The 22150-nt window shown below is 41.6% G+C and overlaps 1 protein-coding gene across 1 annotated transcript in view; it reads left to right on the top strand.

Moving 5' to 3' along the window:
* The window catches only part of Kat2b (lysine acetyltransferase 2B), a 128247-nt gene that overhangs the window by 78657 nt on the left and 27440 nt on the right, over positions 1 to 22150 (top strand). The window contains exons 7-9 of the mRNA XM_085679374.2: positions 415 to 521; positions 3555 to 3677; positions 5386 to 5522. Of these exons, the coding sequence (XP_085535500.1) occupies positions 415 to 521; positions 3555 to 3677; positions 5386 to 5522 (367 nt within the window). The remainder of the gene's footprint in view (positions 1 to 414; positions 522 to 3554; positions 3678 to 5385; positions 5523 to 22150) is intronic.

Raw genomic sequence — 22150 nt, 5'->3', positions numbered from 1 at the left:
GACAATCAGACACGATAGGGTGTCAAATCAAAGCAGGAACTCAGTTTATTACTGCGAGCTTCAGCTTATATAGGTTAAGTGACATCATGTGATGTGGGGGTTCCTCCAGCCAGTGAGAGACAGCTAAGCCCTCCCTCTGGCTGGAGGGGCGTCTACCTAGATTTTGCTGTCTCATCCTCGGTAGCTTTGAGACTATCCCTCAAACTCGAGCCAGGCTTTTCTCTGTCCTACAGGCCTCGAGGTACAGGCCCTGAACTTGAGCCAGGCTCTTCTCTGTCCTACAGGCCTCAAAGTACAGGTCCTGAGACAATTTGGCTCAACAAATACAATCTTTAGAAGTTCACTCTTGTTTTTTGTTTTGTTTTGGTTTTTGTTTGTTTGTTTTGTTTTGATTTTTTTTGTGTGTGTGCCTAGGTTTCTGTCCATGTTGGAAGAAGAAGTGTATAGTCAAAACTCTCCTATCTGGGATCAGGATTTTCTGTCAGCCTCTTCCAGAACCAGCCCACTAGGAATCCAAACAGGTACCTTTCCTTTACATAAATTGGAGAGCAACCAGGAAGATCAAGTGTTAGTTGTTATTCCCTTTGCATATATTTGAGTTTCTCATAAGGAAATGGATGATTAGAGCCAATAAGTTTTGTATATGCATTACCCTAACTCACATTATGGTGCTGTGTCTTTGTTGATGAGCAGCACAAGCCAAACACAAACCAAGCAGGTACAACCACATTAAAGACAGGAAATCTTTGTTTGCATAGTCCAGTTAGTGGAGGATCAAATTCCAGGAAGCTCAGCTCTGTCATGAAATGTTGGCCTTTTGAAGATACTTACTTCTATTAGCAATTGTTTTCATTTTCTTTTCTGTTGATATAATAAAATGCTCTGACAAAAAAAGCAATCTAGGAGATAAAGGGTTTATTTTAGCTTGTAATTCCAGAGGAATAAGTCTATCATGACCAGGAAACCATGCAATAGATAGGAGAAGGCCTGGTGGCAGACACAGGAAGCTGGCTGATCACATTTCATCATCACACAGAAAGGCAAGAGAGAATATCAAAGTCTTGTTCCAGTGAGAATACTTCCTCCATCAAAGGTCCACTTCACAATGATTCTATCACTTCCCAAAACACCACTCTTAAGCAGAGACCAGTTGTTCAACTCCATGAGCCTCCTGGGGACATTTTACATTGAAACCACAAGAGCAGTCAGTAGTCAGCCATGCCCAGAAATCAAGCTTAAGTCTGTTTTTTTCAACTGTGATATCTATTTTATGAAGAATGGTGGGATGGTGGGCAGAAGAAGGTGATCCTGGTTTCAGTATGTAAAGTACTTCTCAGTGTGACCAGGTTGTTCTTGCTATTGTCTTTATCAGTGCCAAGTTCTTCTTATAATATACTAGGAGTTTTGACAGACATACAGTTTAGGGTAAGCATTGCTGCTTAGTTTTTTGGTGAAAGATCTCTGGAAAATATCTTTGTATGAAAATCCCTTTTACCTCTGCTGTATTAAATTCTTCCGCTTCTGGTCAGGTTATTGCCATAGCACTAGATACACAAGGCAGAGAAGTTTCCTCTGTAGCTAAGGTTGTACCCTTAAGCTAGATCATACACTCTGGTGGAACATGAAGCCAGTCAGAAGGGAGACGTTCTCTCTTGCCTTAATTACAACGTGTTCTTTGCTGGGGAAATGGAATGTGATCACCTCCATTGCCATGTCTGCACACCCATGCTACAGTGATAAACGGCTGTCATGAGGATGCTGAGATTCTGTCAGCTACTCCAGTATGTCAACTACTCTAGTGTCTTCTGAATCTCTAGAGCTTCTGTTTACATTGCTTCTCTATATTTTGAGATCTGGAAGCCTGTCTGCAGCTTTACTCTTGAGCACATTCTGAGCCTCTTTTTATAAGTATAGAGGAAGGCATAATCTTTTCTTGTTTCTCAGACTATCCTTAAACTCTTGGGCTCAAGCAACTTTCTGCCAAGTATCTGGGACTGCAGTGGCTCCTGTACTCCATTTTTGTTGTGATTCAGTTGCCTACAGCTAGAAGTGTCAGGGGTTGGTGGCTTATTGTCATTAGGCTTGCTTATTCTACTGCCTGACTTGGCTACTGGGAACATCTGCAGAATGAACCACCACTCCCAGGAAGCCTCATTGAATGAACTCTTTGGGTACCTGTGCTATAGTGTTACTGAGAATATTCACTACCTACCCCTCTCACTTCTTTAACTACAAATCAGTGGCACACCCAGCAAAGCAGCATACCACAATGTATAATTGAAACCACCAAATAAACCACAGTGTTTACAAATAAACCTCTAGTGTATAGAGCAGTTACCAGCTCAATACCACAAGGCATCCTAGCCTTAGAATTTGACACACTTACAATAAATAAAAATTGCTTCTCTCCAGTTCACTTTTCATGTGTGTGTGCTCTCTGCCTACACACACACACACACACACACACACACACAAACACACACACACAGTGAGAGAGAGAGAGAGAGAGAAAGAGAGAGAGAGAGACAGACAGACAGACAGACACATACCCTTCATTATATCCCTGCTGTGTCCATTTTTCTGTTGCTATGATGTAACACCTTGACCAAAACCAACTTATAGAGGGAAGAGTTTGTTTTGGCTTATGGTTTCAGAGGGCAAGAGTCCATCATTCCTGGGATGGAATGGAAGCTGGTGGCAGGAACAGAAAGCTGACCAATCATGTTTCATTTTTATAGGAAGCAGAGAAGGCTCCTATAAAGGGAAGGGAGTGGGGTGAGGCTGCAAGCCTCTAAAACCTGCCTTCAGTGAAGTACTTTCTTCAGCAAAGCCACACCTAAGTATTAAATAACCTCCCCATACTGCACCACCAGCCTTGGATGAAATATAAAAGAACCTATGGGGAGCTTTTTTTCATTCAAACTACCACACCTGCTGTATTATGTATTTTCTCAAAAATCAATACACAATTACAAATATTCCCACTTATGAACTCCTCTCAGAGCAAACCACATTTTCTTCTATGGAACCACTGTTCTTGTTAAAACCAGTAAGTGTATCTGGATGCAATGTTTTCTAGTGGATAGGCTGCCTGTAATTTTTGTTTCTTTTCTCAGTAAAGCAGCATACTGATGGTTTCAATCACTGCTGGAGACTGGGGATAAGGCTTGTGCACTTCTGTTGGCACGGGGCTCGATTAATTGTTAATTTGGAGTCCCCTGGCTTTCTTCACTTCCAGGAACATTCTCCAAGTGAACAGCTTTAGGCTCTGTCAAAACCCCACCATTATACCCACAAAGTTTAGCCTCCATACTCAATCTTCCTTTAATTAGTCTTATCACAATGGCTACCATAGTGATTTATTTACTGAATGATTGATCCATCCTTCTTTACTTCCTGGTGTCCCTTTATCAGTGTGGGCTTGGATCCATTCTAATCTGTTCAGTGATTTCTAATCCCCGACTCTAGGATCTCGACACTCTGGCTTTATGGTGCTGTGCAGTCATAGGATGAGAACAGTTACCTAACATTCGTTTTTTCTTCTCTTGGGGCAGTGATCAGCCCTCCTGTTACTGGGACAGCATCTTTCTGTACAAATGCCTCTTCCCATGAACAGATTAATGGAGACAGAACAAGTCCTGGTTGCAGAGGTCCTTCTGGGCTTGAAGCAAACCCAGGTAAGCTATCGAGGGAGTAAGATTGCTGTAGCTCACACTGGGAACTCAGTCATCAGCAGAGTCCTGAACTACATTCAGACCCACTAACAGTTATGTTACCCCATGACTTTAATGGCTTGATGCCACTTTGCTTTAGATTTTGGGGATGTACTACTGTGTCATTAACAAATCCACAGTGCAGAACTGTTGCAATAAAAACGTCTACCAAGTGGTAATGGCACACACTTTTCAACCCAGCACTCAAGAGGCAGCAGCAGGTGGATCTCTCAGAGTTCAAGGCCAGCCTGGTCTACATGTCCAGTACTATACAGAGAATCCCTGTTTCATTAAACTTAAAACAAAGAACCAACTTGTCATTACAGCACCTATGTGTTCTGTCCTTTGGCAGTCCTCGAATTTCAGCTAGTTTCAGTCTGTTTACTGGGCTTACTCACAACTCTGTGGTCTCATTTTGAGTTTGGCTTGGCTAAAGCACTTAATGGGAAACAACTTTCATCCATGTATATCTCTGCCTTCTCTGGGGACGTTGAATTGCACACAGCATGTTCTTTTGGCAGTGGCATCACTACAGGTTGGTTTGAGATATACAGTGCTGTCTATAGGCAGCACCTCCTTGTTACTGCTCAGCCCACAGCCCTTATAGTGCACTTAAAAAAAATCTGTTTTCTGTCTGAAAACAAAGGAAATATTCAGTGTCTTGAGATGGATGCCTCATTCTGACCTCAAAAGAAATCAGATGGATACGCATGTAGTCACAGTCGGGGAGAAATGAAGAAATGCCATTGCCAATTCCTTCAATGTTCACATGCAAATCATGGATTATGGCGACTTGCTAGTCAAATATCTGAAGATAATCCTCACTGATCTCCAAAACCAACTTTCATAGATTTGGTGGAATTGGAACCAAGGCCATGTAGTGGGTTGTACATAGCACTATGGTACCTTTTCTATAGACTATGTGCTTTATAGTACTCTGTTTTTTTAAGTTAGTGAGCATACGGTGTGGAAGTGTGCTTACTAGACTTCATACTGAAGGAGCAAATTGCATTTGGACATTGAAAAGCTACCCCTCCTCCTTTTTAAAAAACGGGTAGTTCTGTGTATCTCCGCTATCTTAGAAATTGCTATGTAGACCAGGCTGGCCTCAAACTCACAGAGATATGCCTGCCTTTGCAGAGTTGAGATTAAAGACATGCACCACTGTGCCTGACTTCAAGTTGCTATTCCTATTTTTCATTTAGTTACTGGACTAGAATGCAACTCAGTGGCAGAGCACCAGCCTGGCACATATAAAGCCCTGAGATCTAGTGTCAACAACAACACTACACACACACGCACACACACACACACACACACACACACACACACACACACACACGTTATAAAAAATAAGTGTAGGATATAATAGTAAAAGAAAGTAACAGTAAAATAGCAAAAAAAAAAAAAAAGCCAGAAAAAGCAAGTGTGAGAACAGAGAGGAGAGAAGGTGACGACACGCTGGGAAGGGTTTGCTGTAATCTACGCATTTGGAGGCGGAAGAGGAGGCCTAGGATTTCAGAATTAATTTAGGCTACATAGTAAGTCAGCCTCCAGAGAGGGTTACATGAGATGTGTTTACATGCCTTAAACAAAGAAAGAAAAAGAAAAACCTTCTATGTTTCCATTTCAAACCATCTTTTTTTTTTTCCTTTTATTTTGAACATCACAGGAGAAAAGAGGAAAATGAACAACTCTCATGATCTGGAGGAAGCCAAGAGATCCCGAGTGTCAGGGGATATTCCTGTGGAATTGATCAATGAGGTCATGTCTACCATCACAGACCCTGCAGTGATGCTTGGACCAGAGGTCAGCAGGGGGAACCAGGCAGGCAGCTGAGAGGGCCTTTCCGGTCTCCCTGCCACATCAGCTGTCAGAGATATAGGTGGAATGCTGAGGACACACTGGGGGAGGGCAGGAATGGCTCACCAAGATGTGGTCCCCCTTGACGAATATCAATTACAGCCACAGACCACAGTTTCCATCTTGAGTTTCACACCTCCATCAGCAGTGCAAAAAGCCTGTGATAAAATCCATGTAGTTCACCTGGAGATTCAGCAGTGTTCACATGCCATTTCCCTGTGTTCACCTCCTCTTTCCTTGCCTGTGAGCCTTGTAGAATCATTTCAGAGTTCACCCGATGCATTCTCCTGTGTCTTGTATGAAAGCAATTCTTTGTATTATCACATGAGTTAGCACTCAGGAAATTTAGCTTTGTTACAAGGTTCTCTGGTTTAGGGTTGGCAGACTGTAGCCTGCCAGTCAGATTTGCTATTTAACTTGTGGGTTGAAGTAATTTTCTGCCTCAGTCTCCCAGCTAGCTAGAAGGAAAGGTGTATCCTACCAGGCTAGGCTTGTAACTGTCCTCATGGACTATGTTATCTGTTCACCACTGCACACAGCAGAAAAATCAAACAATTGTATGTCTTCCAAAATAAAATGTTCATCACTAGACTTTTCACTGAAAAATTTGCTGACCTGTTGGCCTAATATGCAACCTATATCCAATGATCGATTATCTTACCAAATTATGCCCTTCAAAACATGTATTGCTGTTGTTGGAGGCTCAGTTAGGAACTGAGCATGGAATTTAGTTTTCATTTCTTCATCTCTTTAGTGTCCCTTTTTTTTTTTTTGACAGATGTAATGTAGTAGGCCGATCTTGGGCCATCTTAGCCAGGATGATTGACCTTGAACCACATGTAATGTTCTGGGGGTCGAATCCAGGGATTCCTGAATGCTGGGCAAGCACCTTACCTCTGAGCCGTATCCCAGTCTCTAGTCTGTTTTACCTGAAACAGTTCTCCCAGGCCTTTCCTCTTCTTTTACAATGCTGCCTTTATTGTGGAGTCTTGTTGGCTAGTTTTGCATAATGTCTCTGTTTGGATCTGTGTAATAGTTTAGGTCAATCCAGGTAAAATGTTTTTGTTGAAAGTACTGCTAACATATTAATGTAAGACATCCAGGAACAGGGAGGCTCAAGACATTTCCAGGAAATGAAGACATGGCCAGAGTTTATAAGCAACTTCTGTTTCTTTGGTGTGGCTCTGCTAGATTAAATCATTAAGTTTCACACTGATCTGTTTCTGTGGTTCTTTATCAATGCCAAGGATAATTCAGAGAACTGAGTGTTGCAACAGAACCATCTTATAAAATTCTTCTTTCCTTCTGGACTATCCAGTTATGGGAACCTAAATCTGAGCTCCTTCTGTGTATTTGCTTCAGAGTTTTTGTAACTTCTCATATGAGCAGAGCTTGGTCTACTCAGATTTAAAGTGGGGAGGCAAACAACCATCTCACAATCTGTTGCTACAGTTAGTAGTGTACCAGCATGCCCAAGAAAATGTCTTTGCAAACTAGTTGTTAATTATCTTGGTAACTTGTACCACAGTGATACCTGGTAACCTGGACAACCAGCTGGAGCCCTCAAAGCTAGTGCTGCACTTATGACTTTTCTTCCCAGCAGAGCTATTTGTCAAATATTTCCCTGCCCAGCATGGGGTGGATTAAAGCATGAGGTGCTGGCACTTGGTCATACAGCCTGCCGTGAGTTAAGTCAGGATCAATAGATACTTCTGGAAAGTAAATTGTCATTCAAAAAGAGCTGTCAAGATGATATAATATGACTACTGCTTTATGGTGTATTTCAAGATTTTGGAACCTGTTACCTTACTGTGCTTTAATTTTTCATTATTATTGCTACTGTTATTATGTTGTATGAAGGAGTCATACAACATAATGCATGGAGGTAGAGGGCAACTTTTGGGAGTCAGTTATCCCCTTCAGTTGTGGATTCTGGGCATCAAACTGAGGTCATTAGTCTTGTGGAGTGATGAGCCATCTCACCAGTCCTCTTTTTAAAAATTTACATTTATTTATTTAATATTTTTGTGTGTTTGTGTTTCTGTGCATGTGTGGGAACACTTGTACCATGGCATGAGTGTGGAGGTTAGAGGCCATGGGAAAGAATTGTTTGTCTCCTTCCATCAGATGGGTCTTGGTCCATTCTTGCCATTCTTTGTTGTCAACTTGACTATATCTGGAATGAACTACAACCAAGAAATGTAGAACACACCTGTGAAAGATTTTCTGTTTGGTTTACAGTTGGTAAATTTATTTCTATTCTAGACTTTTGAGGTAGGAAGACATACCTCTGATCTGGATCTTTAGGTAGGAGGACAGCATGCCTTTGATCCGGATATTGAGGTGTGAAGGCACACCTTTAATCTGGGCTTCACTTTCTGCTGGAACCATGTATAAGGACGTAGAAGAAGGAAGGTTTGCTCTTTGCCCATTTGCTCTCACTGACTGTGTTAAAACATCTGTTCCTTCCCGGGAGCCTACTTCTTCAGGATTCCAGCATATACAGAGACACTCAGCCTTATGGGACTGAGGAACTACTAGATTCTTGGACTTTCTGTTCACAACTGGTCATTGTTGGAGTAGTTGGACTGTAGCCTGTAAGTCATTCCAATAATTTCATACATACATACATACATACATACTCATTCCATAAACTTTGTGACTCTAGAGAACCCTGACAAATACAGATTTTGGTACCAGAAGTGCTTATAGAAGAACAAGTATAATGATGAATCTTTTAACTGTTTAAGATAGACTTTTCAATTCTCCACCACTTTTGGTTACTGTAGTCTCTCCAAACACTCCCTTTCCTGGGAGCTCAGAGAGTACCAAAAGCCCATGGTGTGAACTGTATTACAAACTTGCAGGGATAAATACATTTGATTATCTTGAATCACCAGCTGTGAAGGCACTAGATTTGATGATCCTGTATTTTAAATTTTGACAGTTTGGGGAAAAATAATGAGAATGATACTGCTGGTTGGTTGCTTTTAGTATTCCTGTATAAACTGATAAAAGATAGGAAAGAGCTCTGTGATAAAGTTAAGTAATTTCAGAATATGGTGAAGAACAATGAAGAACTTAGTGATAAAGTTGACTGACTCCAGATGTTAATAAACAGTCTAAAGGTTTCTAAGTGTGCCCTGGAAAAGAATCATCTTTCCCGCAGCCACAGAGCTCGAGTTACAGAAAAATCAAACTGAAGCCCTCATTATAAGGTTGGCTGAATTATAGCAAAAATTCAAGCCCCAGCTTCAGAGAATGTCAGCAGTTCAAGTCAGGACATCAATTGGTAAAGAGTGAACCCTATAACTTGGCTTGGGGATGTGTGGAGGACCCTATTGAAGCTGAGAACTTTGAACCTTCAGATTCGCAAGGATTTTTATCTTGCCTGACCTCTTCCCCCAAAGTGTCTTAGTTAGGGTTTCTATTGCTGTGGTGAAACACCATATCCGAAAAAAGCAAGTTGGAGAGGGAAGGATTTATTTTATTTTTTGTTTAAAAAAGAAAGCAAACTGTCTGTTTTCATCTTACATACCACTCCCAGTTCCCACTCCTTCCCCTCCTCCCATTCCTTCTACCTACATCCCACCCCCTATTCACTCCTCAGAGAGGATAAGGTACATTGTTTTGGGGGAAGGTCCAAGGCCCTCCCTACTCTATCCAGGCTGAGCGAGGTATCCATCCAAAGAGAACAGGTTCCCAAAAAGTCAGTACAAGCAGCAGGGATAAATCCTGGTGCCTCTGCCAGTTATAATGGAGAAGGAGGAGCAGATCCAAGGCTAGGAGCAGCATGGTGGGTGAGAGACAGAGACCTGTCCCATGAGGAGCAGTGGCAGGTGAGAGACAGATGGATAGGCACACCATGCAGAGTGAGGTTGAATATTTATTTAGTGGGTTATGGAGGGGATAGGGGGAAGGGAAGAAGGGAGAGAGAGAAAAACAGAGAGAGAGGAGTGGGGAAGGGAAGAAGTGGGGAGAAGGGAGAGGGACAGAAGCTGCCATTTCAGGAGAAGATGGAAAGGAAGGGGGCTCAGGCCAGAAGCAGAAGGAAGATCTGCTTGCCTCAGCTGATGGGGGATGGAATGGGCAGGGCTTGTCTCTGAAAGGGACAGGACAGACCATTACATCAATGCCCCCCCCCACAGTCTGCCCCAGCCATACAACTGTCACCCACATTTAGATTGTCAAGTTTGGTCCTATGCTGGTTCCTTTCCTGTCCAACTGGAGTTGGTGAGCTCCCATTAGCTCAGGTAAACTGTTTGAGTGGGTGTCCCCATCATGGTCTTGACCTCTTTGCTCATATTCACTCCTCCCACTGTTCAACTGGGAGCTCAGTCCAGACCCACCACTGTGGGTCTTTGTCTCTGTTTCCATCAGTTGCTGGAGGAAGGGTCTATGGTGATATTTAAGATATTCATCAATCTGACTACAGGGCAAGGCCACTTTGGTCACCTTCTCCTCTATTGCTTAGGGTCTTAGCTGGCATCATCCTTGTGGATTCCTGGGAATTTCTCTAGTGCCAGGTTTCTTGGTAGCGTCATAATGGCTCCCTCAATCAAAACATCTCTTCCTTGCTCTTATCTCTGTCCTTCCTCCATTTCACCTATCCAGTTCCCTCAAGTTCTCCTCCTCCCTCCCCTCCTTCTACCTTATATTCCTATCTTCACTCTGCCAAGTCATTCCTGTCTCAACCTTGCTAGTGCTGTGATTAAAGGCATGTGATCCCAAGGGCTGGGATCAAAGGTGTGAGCTCTATTTCTCTTTTAGACTGATTCAATCTTGCTTAGCACAGGGTGGCCTTGAACTCACAGAACTATGTCTGCCTGTCTCTCCAAATTCCTAGGATTAAAAGTGTGTGCCACCACTACCTGGCCTTCATGGCTAAGTAATGTGACTGGCTCTGCACTGTGATCTTCAGGCAAGTTTTATTTGTTAATAAACAAACAAAATATCACCACACTACACTAAGAGCTTAATGAGTTTGCCTCTTCATTCAAGCAGAAGTCTGGGGAATATTTGTGGGAATGGGTTTTAAAGGTGTGGGCTAATGGTGGAAGGGACATAAAACTAGATCAGGTTGAATTTATTGATATGGGCCCTCTGAGTAGAGACTCTAAGCTTAATATGGAAGCTTGAACAGTTAAAAAATGTGTCAAAAGCTTGAATGGTTGGCTGAAGCGTTTATCAAAGATGACTGTGGTAGTTTGAAGTAATTGACCCCATAATCTCATAGGGAGTGGTACTATTAGGAGGTGTAGCTTTGTTGGCATGTGCATACCCTTGTTGGAGGAAGTGTGTCACTGAGTGGGGGGCATACTTTGAGGTTTTCTGTGTTCAGGATACTACCCGGTGTGTCAGACTATTTCCTGTTCCCTACAAGATGCAAGAACATCAGCTACTTCTCCAGGACCATGCTTCCAGCCATGATGAAAATGGACAGAACCTCTGAAACTGGAACAAGTCCCCTCAATTAAATGTTTTCCTTTTGAGTTGTTGTAATCATGGTGTCTCTTCACAGCAATAGAAACCCTAAGACAATGACCTACAGAAAAGAAGTTGGTATTACCTGATATCCCTTGGCTTAGTATTGATGAAGGCATTTTTAAGACTCAGGGAAATTGCAATGCTAGATTGGATACAATGTGTAAAACCTAATCTTCCATAGTGGGAAGGACCAAAAGACATGCCTTTCACTAATCCTATCAGATGAAAAATGGTGAGAGGGTCACCAGCACTTCTGAGACTTTAGTTGTCACACTTTTTCTTTCTTTTTTTTTAAAATTTTATTGATTTTTGTTGAGCTCTACATTTTTCTCCGCTCCCCTCCCCTCCCCTTCAACCGTCTCCCAAGGACCCCATGCTCCCAATTTACTCAGGAGATCTTTTTTTTCTACTTTCCATGTAGATTAGATCCATGTACGTCTCTCTTAATGCCCTCATTGTTGTCTAAGTTCTCTGGGATTGTGAATTGTAGGCTGGTTTTCTTTGCTTTTTGTTTAAAAACCACTTATGAGTGAGTACATATGATAATAATCTTTCTGGGTCTGGGTTACATCACTCAAAATAATGTTTTCTAGCTCCATCCATTTTCTGCAAAACTCAAGATGTTGTTATTTTTTTCTGCTGTGCAATACTCCATTGTGTAAATGTACAACATTTTCCTTATCCATTCTTTGGTTGAGGGACATTTAGGTTGTTTCCAGGTTCTGAATATGACAAACAAAGCTGCTATGAACATAGTTGAGCATATGTCCTTGTGGCACAATTGAGCTTTCTTTGGATATATACCCAAAAGTGGTATTACTGGATCTTGAGGAAGGTTGTTTCCTAATTTTCTGAGAAATCGCCACACTGACATCCAAAGAGGTTGTACCAGCTTGCATTCCCACCAGCAGTGCAGAAGTGTTCACTTTTCCCCACAACCTCTCCAGCATAAGCTGTCGTCAGTGTTTTTGATCTTGGCAATTCTTACAGGTGTAAGATGGAATCTCAGAGATAGTTAGATTTGCATTTCTCTGATGACTAAGGATGTTGAGCATTTCCTTGAGTGTCTTTCAGTCATCTTAGATTCCTCTGTTGAGAGTTCTCTGTTTAGGTCTGTACTTCATTTTTTTAATTGGATTATTTGTTCTTTTGATGATCAATTTCTTGAGTTCTTTGTATATTTTAGAGATAAGATCTCTATCTTTTCCTGTTGTCTAGGGTTTCTCTCCTGCCTAGTTCCCACAGTTGTTAAGTCCCAAAGAAATCACACAGAGGTCTACATTAATCATAAACTGGTTGGCCCATTAGCTCAGGCTTATTCACTCTTATAAGTTATATTAGCTCATTATTCTTGTATGTGTTAGCCACATGGCTCAGTACCTTTTTCAATTGCATAGTCACATCTTGCTTCTTCTGTGTCTGGACAGGACTCGTCCTCTTCCCAGAATTCTGTTCTCCTTGACCAGCCTCTACTTCCTGTGTAGTTGTCCCGCCTATACGTCCTGTCTGGCTACTGGCCAATCGCATTTATTTAAACATAATTGACAGAATACAGACAATTGTCACACACCATTTTCCCATTCTGTAGGCTGTTGCTTTGTCTTGTTGACTGTGTCCTTTGCTTTTCAAAAGCTTTTCAGTTTCAGGATGTCCCATTTATTAATTGTTCCTCTCAGTGTCTGTGCTGCTGGGGTTCTATTTATGAAGTCATTCCCTGTGTCAATACGTTCAAGTGTACTTCCCACTTTCTGTTCTATAAGGCCCAGTGTGGCTGGCTTTATGTTGAGGTCTTTGATCCATTTGGACCTGAGTTTTGTGCATGGTGATAGATATGGGTCTATTTTCATTCTTCTACATGTTGATATCCAGTTATGCCAGCACCACTTGTTAAATATGCTTTCTTTTTCTCCATTTGATATTTTTTGCTTCTTTGTCAAAATTCAGGTGTTTGAAGGAGTGTGGATTAATATCCAGGTCTTCTGTTTGGTTCCATTGGTCCTCCTGTCTGTCTTTATGCTAAGACCAGGCTGTTTTCAGTACTATATGTCTGTAGTAGAGTTTGAAGTCAGGGATTGTGATGCCTCCAGAAGTTCTATTATTGCACAGGATTGTTTTGGCTATCCTGGGTTTTTTGTTTTTCCATATGAAGTTAATTATTATTTGCTTGAGGTTTGTGAAGAATTTTGCTGGGATATTGATGGCCATTGCATTGAATCTGTAGATTGCTTTTGGTAAGATTGCCATTTTTACTATGTTAATGATACCTACCCAAGAACAATGGTGATCTTTCAATTTTCTGATGTCTTCTTCAATTTCTTTCTTCAAAGATTTTAAAGTTCTTGTCATACAAGTCTTCTACTTGTTTGGTTAGATTTACTCTGAGATATTTTGTGCTGTTTGTGACTATTGTGAAGGGTGATGTTTTTCTGATTTCTTTTTCAGCCCATTTATCATCTGTGTACAGGAGTGCTACTGATTTTTTTTTAGTTAATCTTGTATCCTACTAAAATACTGAAAGTGTTTATAAGTTGTAGAAGTTCCTTGGTAGATTTTTTTGGAGTCTCTTATGTGAACTTATCATATAATCAGCAAATACTGAGAGTTTGACTTCTTCCTTTCCGATTTGTATCCTCTTGATCTCCTCTTGTTGTCTTATTTCTCTAACTAGGACCTCAAGAACTATATTGAATAGATATGGAGAGAGTGGACAACCTTGTCTTGTTTCTGATTTCAGCTGGATTACTGGGAGTTTCCCTCCATTTAATTTAATGTTGGCTGTTGACTTGCTGTATATTGCTTTAATTATGTTTAGGTATGTTTCTTGTATCCCTGCTCTCTCTAAGACCTTTATCATGAAGGGATGTTGTATTTTGTCAAAAGCTTTTTCAGCATCTAATGAGATGTTCATGTGTTTTTTATTTTTCAGTTTATTCATTTTGTGGATTACATTGACAGATTTTCATATGTTGAACCATCCCTGCATCTCTGGGATGAAGCCGACTTGATCATGGTGGATGATGATTCTGATGTGTTCTTGGATTCCATTTGCCAATATTTTATTTAGTTTTTTTTTTTTCATCGATGTTCATGAGTAAGATTGGCCTGTGATTCTCTTTCTTAGTAATGTCTTTCTGTGGTTTGAGTATCAGGGTAATCTTAGCCTCATAAAAAGAGTTTAGCAATTTCCTTTTGTTTCTATTGTGTAGAATAATTTGAGGAGTATTAATATTAGTTCTTTTTTGAAAGTCTTGTAGAATTCTGAGCTGACACCATCTGGTCCTGGGCTTTTTTTGATTTGAGAATTTTGATGACTGTTTTATTTCTTCAGCAGTTATAGGTCTGTTTAATTTGCTCATCTAGTCTTGACTTAATTTGGCAAGTGATATTTATCCAGAAAGTTGTTCATTGTCTTTAAGTTTTCCAAATTTGTGGAGTACAGGGTTTTTGAAATATGACCCGATGATTCTCTGTATTTCCTCCACGTCTATTGTTATGTCCCCCTTTTCATTTCTGATTTTGTTAATTTGGATATTCTCTGCCTTCCTTTTGTTTAGTTTGGATAAAGGTTTGTCTATTTTGTTGATATTCCCGAAGAACCAACTCTTTGTCTCATTGATTATATATATATTTTTTATTTTGTTGATTTCAGCTCTGAATTTGATTATTTCTTGCCATCTAGTTCTCTTGGGTGAGTTTGCTTCTTTTTTTTCCCCTAAAGTTTTCAAATGTTCTGTTAATTCACTAGTATGGGATTTTTCCAGCTTCTTTATGTGCTATGACCTTTCCTCTTTAAACTGCTTTCCCCTGTGTCCCATAAATTTGGTTATGTTGTGTGGTCATTTTTATTGAATTTTAGGAAGTCTTTAATTTCTTTCTATATTTTTTCCTTGACCCATTGATGATTCAGGTGAGCACTGTTTAATTTTCATGTATTTGTGGGCTTTTTCAAATTAGTATTGTTGTTGAATTCTAGTGGTCTTTTTTTTAGATTTATTTATTTATTGTGTATACAACATTCTGCCTCCATGTATGCCCGCACGCCAGAGGAGGGCGCCAGATCTCATTACAGATGGCTGTGGGCCACCATATGGTTGCTGGGAATTGAACTCTGGACCTCTGGAAGAGCAGTCAGTGCTCCTAACCTCTGAGCCGTCTCTACAGCCCCCTGAATTCTAGTTTTAAACCATGGTGATCTGGTAATATACATGTTGTTATTCCAATTTATTTTGTTTTAGTTGAGGTTTGTTTTGTTACCGAGTATGTGGTCAGTTTTTGAGAAGGTTCTATGATGTGCTGAGAAGAATGTATATTCTTTTCTTTTTAAATAGAATATTTTGTAGATGTCTGTTAAATCCCTTTGAGTCATAATATCATTTAGTTCTCTTATTTCTCTGTTTTTGTCTGACTCACCTGTCCAGGGGTGAGAGTGGCGTGTGTGTTGAAGTCTACTACTATTAGTATGTGTGGCTTAATGTATAATTTAAGTTTTAGAGGTGTTTATTTTACATATGAGGGTACCCTTATATTTGGGGCATAGTTGTTCGGTATTGAGATTTTCTCTTGATGGATTTTTCCTGTGACTAATATGAAATATCGTTTTTTGTCTCTTTTGATTGATTTTAGTTTTGATTGATTAAATCTTTTTTGTTATTTATTAGGATAGCTACACCAGCTTGTTTCTTAGGTTCATTTAATTTTAATGTTTTTCCCAACCTTTTACTCTAAGGTGATGTCTGTCTTTGAAGTTGAGGTGTGTTTCTTATATGCAGAAGGAAAAGAGATTCTGTTTTTGTATCCAGTTTGTTAGTCTGTGTCTTTACAGGTGACTTGAGTTTGTTTATATTAAGGGATATCAATGACCAGTGATTACTCTCTCCTGTTAATTTAGTTTTCATTGTTGGTGATGTTAATTTGTGTGTTTTTCTCTTCTTTTGAATTTTCTTCTGTGAGATCATCTATTGTCTGTGTTTTTGTTGATGTAGCCAACTTCCTTGGGTTGAAATTTTCCTCCTAGTATTTTGGTTAGGTATTGATTAAATCTTCTTTTGTCATGGAATATCTTGTTTGTTCTTCTTTGGTGAATGAAAGTTTTGCTGGGTATAGTAGTCTGGGCTGATATCCATGGTCTCTTAATGTCTGCATAACGCCTGACCACGACCTTCTGGTTTTCATTGTCTCCAATGAGAAGTCAGATGTAATTCTATTAGGTCTACCTTTATATGTTACTTGGCCTTTTTTCTTTGCAGCTCTTAATATTCTTTCTTTATTATGTATATTTCGTGTTTTGATTATTATGTAGCAAGGGGACTTTTTTCTTTTTTTATTGATCCAGTCTGTTTGGTGTTCTGTATACTTCTTGTATCTTCATACAAGATACAAGATCTTTCTTTAGGTTGGGAAAGTTTTCTTCTATAATTTCCTTAAATATATTTTCTGTGCTTTTGAGTTGAACTTCTTCTCCTTCTTCTATACCTATTCTTCTTAGGTTTGGTCTTTCCATGGGGTCCCATATTTCCTGGATATTTTGGGTTAAGCTTTTGTTAGATTTAATGTTTTCTTTGGCTGATGAATCTGTTTCCTCTATTGTACCTTCAGTGTTTGTCCATGTCTTGCATCCTGCTGTTTATGGTTGTGTTTGTGGTTCCTGATCGTTTTCTCACGATTTCTGTTTCTATAATTACCTTGGCTTGTGTTTTCTTTATTGTCTCTATTTCAGTTTCTAAGTCTTGAATAGTTTCTTCCATATGCTTGATTGCTTTTTCTTTAAGGAATTTGCTGATGTCTTCCAATATTTTGTTTGTCTTTTACTCCATTTCTTTGAGGGATTTCTCATTTTCTCTTTAAGAGTTTCAAGCATTCTCCTGAAGTTATTTTTTAGGTCATTTTCTTCTGCTACGTCTGTATTTGGTTGTTTAAGTATTGCTGTTGTAGGGCCTCAAGATTTTACTGGTGTTGTGCTGCTCTTTGTGGTGTTGTGTGTGTTCTTTCCTCGTCTATCCATCTTTTCCTCTAATTGCTGTGGTTGGGTCTGTCTGTTATTCTGGTGATTAATATTCTAGGTTCCAGTGAATCCAAGGCTTAGATGGCTGTTGTTCCTCATGGTACAGTCTGCACCATGGTTCTAGTTACTTCATTATTCACTCCTTGTTCCTGGAGATCTCTCAGCTCTCCTGGGGTTTGCTGCACTCTGGTTGAGTTTGGTGTCTTAGGCCTGCTCTGGCCTAGGTTATTGACTCAGATCTGTTTCTGTAAATGGCCCTTCTCTGGATTTGCTCCTGCAGAGGTCCCTGGCTTGGGGTTAGTCCTGCAACTGTCTCTGGCTCTGATCTACTCCTTTGGAGGTCCCAGACTTGGATGTGCTCAGACCAACAAAGGACCTGGCTCAGGCCTACTCCCTCAGAAGTCCCAGACTCATGCCGGGACCCTCAGAGATTTCTGGTTTCTCTCTATTCCCTCTGAGGTCCCAAGATAGTCACCCATACCCACAGGGGTCTTGGCTCAGGTCTACTCCCTGAAATGTCTCAGATTGATGCCCAGACCCACAACCGTCTCTGGCTGTGGCCCACTTGCTCAGCAATTGCTCCTCTCCACCTTCTTCTGTGGTGTTTGTTGTCTCTGGTCTGCTCTGGCCAAGTCCCGCCTCCACAAATGTCCCTGGTCTGGATCTGCTCCTGCTTCTGTGGAGCTCGCTGTCTCAGGCCCACTTCAGCCTAGGTCACTGGCCCAGTCTTGCTTCTGCAAATGACCCTGGTCTGGATCTGCTCCTACTCCCATGGAGTTTACTGTCCCAGGCCCACTTTGGCCCAGGTCACTGGCTTAGTCTTATTCTTTTGGAGTTTGCTTCCTCAGACCTGCTCTGGCCTTAGTTGCTGGCTCAGTCTTGCTCCTATGGAGTTTATACTACCTGAGGCCTGCTCTGGTCCAGGTAGCTATCTCAGTCCTACTCCTGTGGAATTTGTTGATTCAGGCCTGCTCTCATCACCCTTTTTCATTTTCCAGATCTTAGGTTTGTAGATGCTGCTCCTCGATGGAACATGTTAAATGCAATGGGTTTAGGTAGGCCCCAAGTTAGCAGGAGTCTGGTGGCAGCATTGCATTGCCCAAGATAAGATGATTATAGTTATCATAATGGGCAGCATAGACAAAACAGTGTCCGTAATACCTAACCTGTAATGGTCAGCATAGGAAAGGTGAATTTTACTGTGCTATGACTCTTATGGACCTTTGGTACTGACATGTCAATCATGGTGTTTACAGGCATGAAATAGATAAAAAGCCTACAACATTTTTTGTTCAATCTGTATAAGCAGGAAAATTTTCAAACAAATGAAAGAAAGGTTACAATGGATAGTGGCAAAAGGTAATCTTGGTTAGTGAATCAATTTCCAGACTTGAGCCAGTTTTCAGACCTAAAACCCCTTGAATGAAGAGATGGCCAGATTCACAATGAGGATACCAAGGTTTTACTGTTAGCTTTTCTCCAGTTCTTCCCCAGAGAGATCTATGGCCTTGTACAAAGGTACACTGGGAAGAGGAAATAATCAGACTTTTTGGGGGTCTATTGGATACTGATTCTGAATTGAAGCCATTCCTGGGAGATCCCAGGAAACATTATGGCCATTCAGTTAAACTAGGGGCTTATGGATGTCTGGTGATTAATGGAAATTTGCCTCAAGTCTGTACATCCAGTGGGTCTCGGAACCGTTAGTCATTTCCCCAGTTCCAGAATGTATAATTTTGGTAGTTATACTTAGAAATTGGCAGAATTCTCACATTGGTTCCCTGATTTGTGGAGGAGGACTGTTATGGTTTGGAGAGGCTAAATGGAAGCCTGTAGAGTCACCCCTACCAGGGTACATAGTAAATCAAAAACAGAAACACATCCGTGTAGCAACTGCAGAAATTAGTGCCACCATCAAGGTGCAGGGATGGTGGTTCCCACCATAGCTCCCTTTAACTCTAGGCCAGTGCAGAAGACCGATGGATCGTGGAGAATGACAGTTGACTATTGAAAACACAATCAGGTAGTAACTCTGATTGCAGCTACTATATAGTATCTTTATTTGAGCAGATTAGCACATTTTTTGGTACATGATATGCAGCAATTGATCTAGCAAATACATTTGCTAACTTTGTCTGGGGCCTGGAGCAAGAGAAGCTCTTCAACAAGTGCAGGCTGCTCTACGTTTGGACTATAAGATCCAGCAATGGTAGTTGAGGTGTTAGTGGCAGATAGAGATGCTGTTTGGAGCCTTTGGCATGCCCCTATAGTTGAATTACAGAAGAGACCTTTGGGTTTTTGGAGTGAGGCTCTGCTGTCATCTGCAGATAACTATTCTCTGTTTGAAAGCCAGCTCTTGGTCTGCTATTGGGTCTTGGTTGAAACTGAACATTTGAAAGTGTGTTAATCAAGTACTGTGCAACCTGAGCTGCCCATCATGAGCTGGGTGTTATCTGACCCACCAAGTCTTAAAGTAGGGCATGCATAGCAGCAACCCATTATCAAATGGAAGTGGTATATATGAGATCTGGCTTGAGCAGGTCCTGAAGACACAAGCAAGGTACATGAACAAGCTGCCCAAATATCTATGCTTTCAACTCCTGTTAGAATTAGAACGCTGTCTGCTGCCAAGTGTGTACCTATAGCCTCATGACGTGTGCCCTAGGATTAGTTGACTGAGGAAGAGAAGACTAGGCCCTGGTTTACTGATGGTTCTGCTTGTTGTGCAGGCACCACCCAGAAGTGGACAGCTGCAGCATTACTGCCCCTTTCTGGAACAACCCTGAAAGACTTTTGAGGGGAAATCTTCACAGTGGGCAGAGCTCCAGGCAGTACACATGATATTACTATTTGTTTGGAAGCAGAAATAGACAGATATGTGAGTGTTCCCTGATTCATGGACTGTAGCCAGTGGACTGGCTGAATGGGCAGGGACTTGGAAAGGGCATGGCTGAAAAATTGGTGAGAAAGTCATCTGAGGAAGAAATATGTGGATGGATCTTTCCAAGGGGGTGAAGGACATGAAGATGCTTGTGTCCCATGTAACTGCTCATCAACAGGTGACTTAAGTAGAGGGGGAGTTAAATAATCAAGTAGATAGGATGAGCCATTCTGTGGATGTGGGGCTGGCCTGAAGCTAAGAAGGGGTTCAAGGCATGCCTAAAGTGCCCAGACATTCTCATCTTGAGAGCAGCGGCAGTTTGGCTGCTCCATTGCCTTGCTCAGAGGCCAGCAGACCCCAGCAGTTAGGCTTCCCCAAGTGCGGATGTACCCTGATGCACATAGCAAGTTCATGTGTCTCCAAGGTTACAGGGACTGACTGCTGAAACATCCCGGGCTATTCTCCCTCTGACTTATTAAGGTTCTTTCCCTTGGCCCCTGTTGTCCCTGAAATTGCAAATGAAACACCCTCAGTATTCTTGCCCCAACCAATAACATACCAGTACATGAATCTAACCAGCCATTCTTTCTAGGGTATAAATGTCCCTTGCCTCCTCCGAATAAGCAAGCTGTCTACTGACACAGCCTCCTGGGTGTTTTTTCCCCCCACTTACAAGCAGCTGCTCAGGATCTGCCTTTGGCCCTACCTGTGCTCAGCTACTTGGGCCAAGCTCGTGCTCAATAGCCCAACCATGCCAGAGGAAACTGGACATCCCTGCATGTGGATGGATAGTCAGTCTCTTTTCCCAGCCATTGTTGTTATTGCCCAAGGGTCCATGAACAATATGGCCATGGTAGTAGAGAGGGAAGTTATGCATGGGAGACGGACTTGGCTAGAGCCGCTGCTGAGTGCCAGATTTGCCAACACTGAGTCTCATTCCCTGGGTGACAACCAGCAACCTTGTGGCAGGTTGGCTACACTAAACCACTTTCTCCATGTAAAGAACAACGTTTTGTCCTTACTGGAGTATATACTTATTCTGTTATGGATGTGCCTTTCCTGCACATAATGCCTTTGCCAAAACCACCATTTGTGGATTTACAAATACCTTATCCACCACCATGATATTTTATACAATATTGCTTTTAACCAAGGAACTCACTTCAAAGTCAGAGAAGTGGAACAGTGGGCCCAATGGTCTTGCCCTGATCCCCACCATCCTGAAGCAGCTGGCATGATAGAAAGATGGAATGGCCTTTTGAAGACAGTTACTGCACCAGTTAGGTGGCAGCAGCTAGAAGGCTGGGGCAGGGTGAAATTACTTGACACTAGCGAGGAGAAAATACAGAACATGCAACAAACACGCCTAGGAGTTTATTAGAGGGGGTGTGCACAGGCCTGGGAAGTCAGTGTGCAGAGAGAGGGAGGAAGATGGTGCGTCCAGCTTTTAAAAGCTGCCTAGCGCATGTGCACAGGGGGTTGATGTGGCTACATCATACGCAGATGACAGGGCTCACACATATGTGCAAGGGCTTAGCTGAGTCATAGGTGGATCACACAGGGCCCTTCAAGATCCCTGGGGAGGCATTAAGCCCTTCTGCCTGAGGTCTTATCTGCACCTGCATGACCCCTAGAACCTGGAAGTATCAGCCTTATGTGGTGAAATCATTACACAGGGTTCTCCTGAAGGCAGTCTGTGCTTTGAATCAGAGTCTGGTTCTCCTATAGCCAGAATCCTTGGATCCAGGAATCAAGGGGTGAAAAAGGGAATAGTTTCACTTGTTATCACCTCTAGTGACCCACTAGAGAAGTGTTTGCTTCCTGCTCCTGTGACCCTAAGTTCTGCTGGACTAGCAGTTTGGGGTTCAGAGTAGGGGGAATGCACTACTACCAGAAGTCATTGCAAACATTCCATTGAACTGGAAGCCCTGGCTTCCCCTTGGTCTCTTGGGGCTTCTTATGCCCTTAAACCAACAGGCTAAGGAGAGAATAACAGTAATAGGAGGGTGATAGATCCATCAGATCATGGAGTCCCCCAAAATCCAACTAGGAATCTGAGTCCTGTATGTAAAAGCAAAAGCCTTTATTCTCATTCAAGTTTGAACTTGGATTCTCTGGTGTGTCCAAGGCATTGGTGCAATTGGAGAGCCCCGAACTCAGTTGGGGTGGGATTTTCATAATAGTGGAGGTTGGGCTGAGTAATTT

Source organism: Myodes glareolus, chromosome 18 (assembly GCF_982192425.1).
Source record: "Myodes glareolus chromosome 18, mMyoGla1.1, whole genome shotgun sequence".
Lineage (NCBI taxonomy): Eukaryota > Metazoa > Chordata > Mammalia > Rodentia > Cricetidae > Myodes > Myodes glareolus.
This window is presented reverse-complemented; position numbering and strand designations above follow the sequence as displayed.